At 37.7% G+C, this 10,141-nt stretch overlaps 1 protein-coding gene across 1 annotated transcript in view; it reads left to right on the forward strand.

The window, feature by feature from the left end:
• Nucleotides 1–10,141, forward strand: part of LOC139947943 (procollagen galactosyltransferase 1-like) — a 56,903-nt gene that overhangs the window by 40,804 nt on the left and 5,958 nt on the right. Inside the window, exons 6-10 of the mRNA XM_071945819.1 lie at nt 91–274; nt 1,140–1,272; nt 3,927–4,054; nt 6,653–6,856; nt 8,928–9,097. Coding sequence (XP_071801920.1) covers nt 91–274; nt 1,140–1,272; nt 3,927–4,054; nt 6,653–6,856; nt 8,928–9,097 — 819 coding nt within the window. The remainder of the gene's footprint in view (nt 1–90; nt 275–1,139; nt 1,273–3,926; nt 4,055–6,652; nt 6,857–8,927; nt 9,098–10,141) is intronic.

A 10,141-nucleotide genomic window follows, 5' to 3' on the forward strand; every position in this document is an offset into this window, starting at 1 on the left:
CCTACTTCATCTTTACGTACATGTAGGTTATTTCAAAGTTGACTTTTACTTAATTATCTTATGTGAATGCTTTGATTTGTTTTTCTTCAGTTGCTGATGCATATTTGCCATCATCAGAGTTCATACCTGTATCTCCAAAGTTAAAGACTAAGTTCGGATTTGATGAAATTTACATGATCAATCTAAAAAGGCGTCCAGAGAGAAGACAAAGAATAGTATTGAGTCTTGAAGAATTAGGAATAGACTTCAAGATAGTAGATGCTGTTGATGGCAGGTGAGTGAGTGTACAACATGTAATTTTAATTTTGGTTGTCAGGTTAGCGTAGAGGAATCTTTCCTCACCTTCCACCTGTAGGGGCCAGGTTCGCATTACGCTGGGAGCACTACAGTGACTGGGTTTATAGTGCCCACCTGATGCTGTGGAATCTTTCCTCACCTTCCACCTGTAGGGGCCAGGTTCGCATTACGCTGTGAGCACTACATGATGCTGTGGGTTTTCCATGGATGAATTATGTGGGGTTTAAATTTCCTCTAACATCTAAAACTGAGACTGGCTTCTTTGTCTTCTCTCCATGGGTTTCTTTGCTAGTAAAAAAGGTTCAGAGATTAGGTTTGCTTTTCTGAGAGAATCCTTGGATTCATAATCAGAATTAATTAATTCATATATCTGAGTATATTTCCCCAATAACTTTAAATATTGGATCTCAAAATGTCATGTGCCTGACATCATTTTTGGTATCATGATTTAGAACGAGTAACTCGTCCTAGGAACGAGTTTACAAGAGATAAGAACGGTTTAACACCTCCTAACTTCCATGGTAATGGCCCCCAAACTTGTCCTTAGTTAGGACAGTTTATAAGGTAATGAGGGCGCTTTGGTACACAAACAAACATGCTACATGTACAGTGTGAGGCCTTTGACCAACAGGAATAAATCAATTTCTATAACGTTGAATATTTATCATAATGATTGCAAATATAAAACCATCCACGAGGACATTATGTTTTTGTTGAGACCCATTTGAATTTGAGATTCTGAAAATCTTTATATGGCACAAGGCAAATGAAGTAACACAAAGAGAATACACAAGTGAGTAGTTGTTTTAACTTGACCTACTTATCAACCCTGATTCTTCTAGAGCACTGACTGATGATGACTTAAAAGAATTGGGTGTTGATATGCTACCTGGCTACAGAGACCCCTATCATGAGCGTGTACTTACCAGAGGAGAGATTGGCTGCTTCTTAAGTCACTATTTCATTTGGCAAGAGGTAAGACATGTTTTATTTTGTAATCTGTTCTGGTAAGGAGACCAAGGGATCCTAAAAAAGACATACAGTGCTGTGACCTGTATGCCTGAGAACCACTTCAGTAGAGAATATTCAGAAATGGCAGTTTTAGATGTTGGGAAAACCCATGCAGTCAAGTTGAAACTGAAAACCCTATCCACATGCAAATAATTTGAACTAGGATCCACATAGGTAAAAGGTACGTACTACATGTAAACCCCAACCTTAAAGGGACACACCGGCCGAATTGGGCTATTTGGGCTACAAAATAGACCAAGAAATGAATTCAACGAGAATGAAGAAGAACAGTCCCTAAAAAAAATCATCAAATTTGGCCGTTTTTGATTATTTTGAAACAAAAACAAAGGTCGCGTGATTGTTCTAACCAAAAAGTGGTACAAACACCTTCCGGGCTAGTTCTATTCTAGCCGTTTAAAAGTAACTTTACCAAACCAAATTTAAATCTTTTTTTTTTACAAAATTATTTACGAATAACTGACGAAAAAGATTATGTGCTCAAATTATCACTACAAAATGTAAATAATGGTGAAAAATCTAACGTAAGATTCGCATTCAAAGAGTCTGTGTAACGGAAGCTTGTTATTATGGCCCCAGGGCGTGGAGCAATCCGAACGTAAGCCTCAGGGCATATCACGTACCGCACATGCCGTGTCTCGCGGGGGGCTGGAGGTGTAATCCCGGGCGCTATGAACTCCCAGCTTGCGGGTCTCGCCGTGAGCTTGGGAGGGGTTGGGAGTACATGTTTGTCATCGTGGGTTTGTCAGTCGGTACACCTTGTGTCAAATCCGTTATTTCTTATGATCGCAATGTCCCAATATTATGCTCTGTTTTGTTTCATGGCTCCTAATTTCTTTTTGCTAGGAGTTTTCAGGTAACAATAAAAAAAGATTGATGATGTCAAAACGTAGGAATACCGCATTTTGTTATATTGACAGTGTTATTGTGTGAGTAGTTTGAAAATGTTTTATGAAGAAGAAAAAAAGGATTTAAAAAAAACGGAACCCCCGATCGAAAAAAGAACAGGTGAATAATAATTCTGTATAAAAGGTTGGAAAAAAAAATGAAAAAAAATCACTCAAAGCATAATTTTGTCAAAAAAATATTGTTTAACTCTGTGAATGAAGTGTTATTTTTGAGATTGTTGAGGTAGTATTTGGTTACGTTCCAAGCTATGCAGCCACTCGGCTACGCTTACGTTCCTTCAAGGTACGCTATAACTCAAAAGGTACGTTTTCAAGCCCGATTCAAGCAACGCTTATGTTCCATATGCAGCTGCGTTTACATTCCAAGATACAGCTACGCTTACCTTCCAAGATATGACGTTCCAAGCTACGCTTACATTTCAAGTTTTGCTTACGTTCCTTCTCAAGTTATGCTATAATTACAAAAGGTACGTTTTCAATCCCGAGTCAAGTTATGTTTACGTTCCATACGCAGCTACGTTTATGTTCCAAGATACCCAGCTACGCTTACGTTCCTAGATATGCTTTCGTTCCAAAAGATAAGGTTACGCTCTAAGCTACACAACTTCTCAGCTATGCTTACATTACAAGATACTCTTATGTTTCTTCAAGTTTAGCTATAATAACAAAAGGTACGCTTTCAATCCTGAGTCAAGTTACGCTTACGTTCCATTCGCAGCTACCTTTACGTTCCAAGATACCCAGCTACATGTACGCTTACGTTCCAAGATACCCAGCTACGCTTACGTTCCAAGATATGCTTACATGTACGTTCCAAAAGATATGGTTACGTTCCAATAAAGCACATTTAAACCAAGACAAATTACATGTAAACTATGCTATATACTGGGAGATAAGATGGTTTTTGAAAGCGATTTTAAATGAAAACGAAGTGTGTTCATTAAGAATGATGTGATTTATGATTCTACAGCCCTAAATTGCGTAAACGGTGATCCGGTGTGTGCCTTTAATGTTGTACAGATCAATAAGAAATCTTGAAAAGGTTTTCCCTTGCCTTGGAGGCACGATATTCTGTTTCAACCATCTTACGCTTTTCTCCATCTAGCTCTATTAGCGATCTTCAGCTTACTTGTTGGACGTTGTCAAGAGATCCTGCAACCATTGTGACCAGTAAAAGCAATCAATATCTGTTTTATAACACACCCGACGTGCCCCAGACATAGATTCTGCCTGGACGTCTACCATAAAGCAGCTGTTGCTATGGGTACATTGGTTGCTACAGGTTTTATACATTGGTTATGGCTACAGTGCGCCATTTTCACACTGTTCACTAGTTATATTAAACACATCATGTGATGCATTTTAAAGCAATCAGAAGGTTGATTAAGTAAAGGCTGTTAAACAAACTAAACTAAAAGGTGGGCGCATTCCAACCCCTTCTGTTCTGGTTGTAATTTGTAAGTGATTGTCATTGGCATTGAGCTTGATTGAGATTCAACTGATCCACTCTTGCAAGTGTTAGTCCTGGAAGCCCCAAGTTACTATACAGCTGTAAGGAAGAGAGGACAAAACTATTATGAAAGGAAGTAGATTCCACCTCATAGTGTAAGTGCAAACCAAAACAATATCAAGTTTTGAATGTAACTTTTGTGTAACTCTAAACATCGTTTAATTGCTTCCCCTGTTTTTCAGATGGTTACAGAGGGCTTTGACAAAATACTGATTTTTGAAGATGATGTGAGATTCAAGGAGTCATTCGTACCTAAGATTAAGGCATTGCTACATGAAATAAATGTCAACCATCTCGACTGGGAATTACTGTAAGTTTGAATTCTTTAATTGGAAATTGTTATGTTATATCTGGTTCTTTATACTTAATACTATTTACAATTATATTCTTATAGTTTGTGAGTCTTATAGAGTGTGGAAAAAATGACTTCTTTATGCTTTTTCTCACTATGGGTGCTATAAGAATCCTGAGGAGATGTCGATAGTATTTATTTAATTTTGGAAGAAGATATTTAAAAACACTTTTTTTTTTACATTAAATACTGTATAGGGACAGCAATCTCCAAGACGGGCACTGATGGACTAACCAGCTGTATTGTCCTAACCCCAGGCTAAATTGGCGCCAAAATCTGTGATTCAACTTTGAGTTGTTGTCAGATGCCCAAGTACATGATAACCTGAAATAGCAGGTCCAGTGTTGTTTTTTTCCAGATGTGGCATATGAAAAACCAATTAGTAGGTGACAGCTCTCACAGTGGTGACTTGCTCCAGGGTACATGGTCACACACTCAGCCCTTATGCCATGTACCTGCCCATTTTAGATGAGCTGGACGAAAAGCCTACTCTGGAATATCTCAGTAGGGCCACTGACAGCCTGGCAGTGGAAAAGCTCCTGCATCCCCTATAGAGGACCAGATTTAGACATATTTTTTCATGTTGAGTCATACTGGGTGGTTATTGATGACATATCCAAAATCGGACAAGAGTTTCAAACCAGAAGTGACCTAATTAATTTGCATATTTAAATTGGGTGGTAATTAGCAATCTGTAATGTCAATTATCTCTAAAACTGTTCATTTTATGGACAAGGTTTGTCTAAGAGGTGGATAGAAACCTGACCTTGAAAATCTAAAATACATACAAAGGTCAAGGGGTCAAACATGCATCTAAATGGTTTTCTCCCCTCATATGCATTTACATGGCATAATCATAAACACCATGAATGAATTCTTTGGGTTGAACGATTCCCCCTGTACCAATTGACCTCTATCAATGACATTCAATGAAATAAAATTCACTCAAATGACCTCTTTAACCAGCTAGGTCAAAGGTCAAGGTCTCAACTTCATGTATTTCAATAATTGACCAGAGCTGGATCGTTGTCCCTTTTCTCTGGTAGCAGACCTTCACCACCCCCCCCCCCCCCCCATCGATCATCTCTTTGCCAACATTTGCAATAATAATAATAATAAACTGTCTTTTAAAGCGCATTACACACGGAGTCCCAATGCGCTGTACAAAGTCAGAAAGAAAAAACAGACAAAACTAGTTGGAGTTTAACAAGTGAGTTTTGAGAAGGCGTTTGAATTTATCCAGAGTTTTAGCGTCTTTGATGTTGCGGGGGAGTTTGTTCCAAAGAGTAGGAGAAGACGTAGAAAATGCACGCTGGCCATAAGACTTAGTAGAAGCGGATGAACAGGCAAGTAGAGATTGTGATTGAGAGCGGAGATTTCGAGAAGGCTGGTATTTGTGAACAAGTTCTTGCAAGTATGTAGGTGTGTGGCCATGGATACAGCTGTATGTCAGAAGAAGGGTTTTGTAAGCAATCCGTTGTCTAACCGGAAGCCAGTGCAAGTCCGAGAAAATAGGCAACTAGCTACCTTCACTTAAGCTTCAAGAATTTCCATGTCATCTACTAACATGCTCCCACATTCCACCATGGCCTCCATGCTTCCACTATCTACAGATAGAAACTATTGAAACTTAAAGATTGAAACTATCAAAAGCAGGCCATCCTTAAGACGTGCCAGTTAGACTGGTCAGAAAGTTTACTGATGAGTTGTTAACGCCTCTTGCCAATTTGATCAAACAAATGCCTATCGGAGTTTTCCCAAATAATTTATGTGAAAAACAGTGACTGTACCAATCTCAAAGGAAAGAAACATTTCCTCTTTCAGCTGAGACCAATTTCCCTCAAATTTTCACTTGAGTTTTTGAAACTTTCATTGCTAGATGGCTGCTAGAGGACATTTCAACCAAACTTGATCCCAAGCAGTAAGATAATATAATATCAAGGGCAGTTGCACTGTTCACTACCTTGTGGATATGCTCAACTATGTTCATCAGAGAACTGTTATGCCAAACTCTGTACTGTTGACTTTACGAAAGCTTTTGACAGGGTTAATCATAACATTGTGATTAATAAACTTATTCAATTAGGAGTAAGAAGATCCATCATTCCACTGTCTGCAGCTTCCTCACTGACTGTACTCAGAACACTAAACTTGGTGTGGTTTCTACCACTCGGGATATTTCCTGTGGTGTACCCCAAGGCACAAAGCTGGGGCCCATTTGTTTCTTATGTTAGTTATAGATGCATCAGTTGGCGGATGTGGGCGGTGGAAATATGTGGATGATCTTACTTCAGGTGAAGTTGTTTTTAAGTATGATCAACAATCCTCTATACAGGATCACCTTAATAATTTATCTAGCTGGTGTAAAATTTCAAACTTCGGTTTCTCTCAATTTGATAGATCTCAGGTGTGGAACATCAATTATATTGCTTGGTGTGACTGTTCATTATTTCAACGTTTTGTATCTTTCTGCAAAAAGTGCTGTTGTAACTATGGAACATTTTCTTTGTAGCATTTCAAAATGAATTGTTTTTGTTTTTTTTGGTTTTTTTTCAGGTACATTGGTCGCAAAATCATGGAGGTTGATTATGAAAGCTATCTTGATGGTTTCCAACATGTGGTGAAACCAAGCTACACATATTGGACTCTGAGTTATATGTTGAGCTTAAGTGGAGCTCAAAAATTACTGGCACAAAAACCCTTGGGTAAAATGATACCAGTTGATGAGTACCTCCCCATTATGTTTGATGTTCATCCAGAGTAAGTTATTTAAACAGATATTTGTTGTGTGTGATGGTGTCATTGAAAAAATGTAACCTGGGTAGTTAACTTAAAAATGACACCTCAATTTTGCGTTGAGCAAAACTAAATCATTTGAAAAACCAGTTATGGGGGGGGGGGGTACTGGAGTATTACATATTGCGTTCTTTTATGCAGCACAGATTTTCGAGTTTGAAATTTTGGAGTTGAACAGTTTGTAAATTACTTGGTAAACTTCAAACTACATGCTGACATGTAACAAAGTAAAATACTTGATAAGCTTCAAACACCCCAATAAACAAAAACAAACGAACAATAAAATTAAAAAAAAAAAAAAAAAAAAAAAAAAAACATACAAAAAAACAAACAAACAAACAAACAAACAAACAAATAGTCTTCATAATTGTGATTATTTTGGCTTTGAAGACTATTTAAAGCCTACAAATGTCATGTAACTTGGCCCTTGTGTGCTCAATAAAAAATTGCTTACATTTTTCCAAAGGGTCTAATTTCATGCTTGGTGAACATACATGTGTAGTGCTGAGTGTACAACAACGTTGGAAAGTCTTGCACCAATACCAGTTGGGATATAAATTGATTACCTTTATGTAAACTGCTCACAAAAAGTAAGGAAACTTTTTTCAATCCAGTATATTTGTTATTATTCATTACTCTCTTTGTATATGGTATATATCAATGCAAAGCTGAACTGTTCCTCTTTAAAATGATACCACATTTGCAATGATTGCATGTTGCTGAACTTGGCTACATGAATAACAATGAGGCAAAGTCACAAATCAAATGTGCCAAAATTACCGTTGTCTGTGCTAAATGGTCAACAGGTAATGCTCAATAATCAAACCGATCAAGCTTTTTCAGAACCATTAATGGTTTAGCCAAAGATTTGCACCAGTGAGCTCATCAGACACAATTAACCCTTATCTCATGAAAAAACACCTTGTTTGATGGGTATTTGCAAGACGATATTCTACAGCCGGATGCAGTCCCATACTTGCAGACTGTTGTACCAAATGCCATCTTTCAAGAGGACAACGCTCGCCCCCATCGAGCCCGACTGGTGACTGACTACCTGAACAATGTTGGGGTGCACCGGATGGATTGGCCCGCTTACAGTCCAGACCTGAATCCCATGGAACATCTGTGGGACCAGCTTGGCCTCGCTGTCCGCCCCAGAACCACCAACACATCAACTGTGGCTGACCTAACCAGGTTCCTTAAGGGTTAATACACTTTATTGATACAAGAAGTTCAGTAACGAGTGGATGATCCGAAGGCGTTGATGACAGCCTGGCACCTTCTTCTCATGCTGCACAAAAGTCTTGTGATGCACTGACGATGAGGGATGGCGTTCCATTCTTCATTAAGATCAGTATTAGTTGTCTTGCTCTATACCAAACTTCTTGTCTCAATAAAGTGGATTAAGATCAGTAAGTTGTCTTGCTTGTTTGAATTACAGTATCAATTTGATTGTTCACACAGTAACACAAAATTGCTAATTTTGGCACATTTGATTTGTTACTTTGTCTCATTCTCATTAACGTGGTCAAGTCCAGCAACATGTAAACATTGCAATTGTGGTATCATTTTGAAGAGGAACAGTTCAGCTTTGTAATGAAATATACCATATACAAAGAGAGTATTAAATAATAACAAATATACTGGATTGAAAAAAGTTTCCTTACTTTTTGTGAGCAGTTTATATTATTTTCAGCAAACAAATTCTGTCAAGCATTCTGTGTTTTTATGTTGTAAAAGGAACTTGTGCAGAACAGGCTGAAGAAAAGACTATTTATTGACCTCTATAAACATTGACCTCTATAAACATTGACCTCTATAAACATTGACCTCTATAAACATTGACCTCTATAAACATTGACCTCTATAAACATTGACCTCTATAAACATTGACCTCTATAAACATTGACCTCTATAAACATACATGGTACTTTTGCATTTGATTGATCTCTTTATGCATGTACTACTTACTGAACTCTACTAACCACTTACTTGCTGTAATCAAGCTATTGAAATCTAAATATTTATTCCCCAGAACTGATTGGGCTGATCGCTTTTACCCTCGTAACTTGAAAGCATATTCTGTCAATCCATTGCTGGTTGAGCCAACACACTACACTGGGGCAGAGAACTACGTTAGTGATACAGAAACAAAAGACATTTGGGAATATGTTTTGGAGAGAGAAGGAATCTCAGCCACTAAAGGTAAATTACAAAACGGGAAGAGAGTATGATGCGATCAAGCAATTTATTTTGTTTTTGTATACATCTGAAAAAAAGCAAAAGCTATGCTTTACTTATTTTAAAGCTCAATGTTTACAGGCAGTGGACACTACTGGTAATTACTCAAAATAAATATTAGCATAAAACCTTACTTCGTAATGACTAATGGGGAGAGGTTGATAGTATAAAACATTGTGAGAAACAGCTCCCTCTGAAGTGACATAGTTTTCGAGAAAGAAGTAATTTTCCACAAATTTGGTTTTGAGACCTCAAGTTTAGAATTTGAGGTCTCCAAATCAAGCATCTGAAAGCACACAACTTCGTGTGACAAGGGTGTTTTTTCTTTCATTATTATCTCGCACTTCGACGACCAGTTAAGTTTGACTAGTTGTAATTTTAGTTCTGCACATGCGATTTTCATCATCCAGCAAATGGCCTTCGATAGAACGCTATCTCGACATGACAACAGTCTAAAAATAGCACATGGTGCCCATAAGCAAACCTCACCTCCAAAAGTTCAAAGGTTGGAAGTCCTTACATCACAACACATTTGAAGCTCGAGTTGTTTGTACTCTGTGGATGTACTTTTATATTTTCATATAATTGCACGCGCAATGTACTCTGTAATGGAGACCTTTCGCTTTTTCGGGATAAACTTTTGGTTTTTTTTACACACAGAATACTTTTTTTAAAGGCACTGGACACTGTTGGTAATTACTCAAAATAATTATTAGCTTAAAACCTTGGTAACAAGTAATGGAGAACTGTTGATAGTATAACACATTGTGAGAAACGGCTCCCTCTGAAGTTACAAAGTTTTCGAGACAGAAGTAATTTTCCTTGAATATGATTTTGAGGGTGTTTTTTTCTTTCATTATTATCTTGCAACTTCGACGACCAATTAACAAAATGTAGCTTAAATTTTCACAGGTTTGTTATTTTATGCATAATGTACATGTACTTCGTGACAAATTCTGCACACATGCATGTTCCGGTGATGTCAACATCTAGCAGGGGATCCGAATC

The sequence above is a fragment of the Asterias amurensis genome, chromosome 15 (genome assembly GCF_032118995.1).
Source record: "Asterias amurensis chromosome 15, ASM3211899v1".
NCBI lineage: Eukaryota > Metazoa > Echinodermata > Asteroidea > Forcipulatida > Asteriidae > Asterias > Asterias amurensis.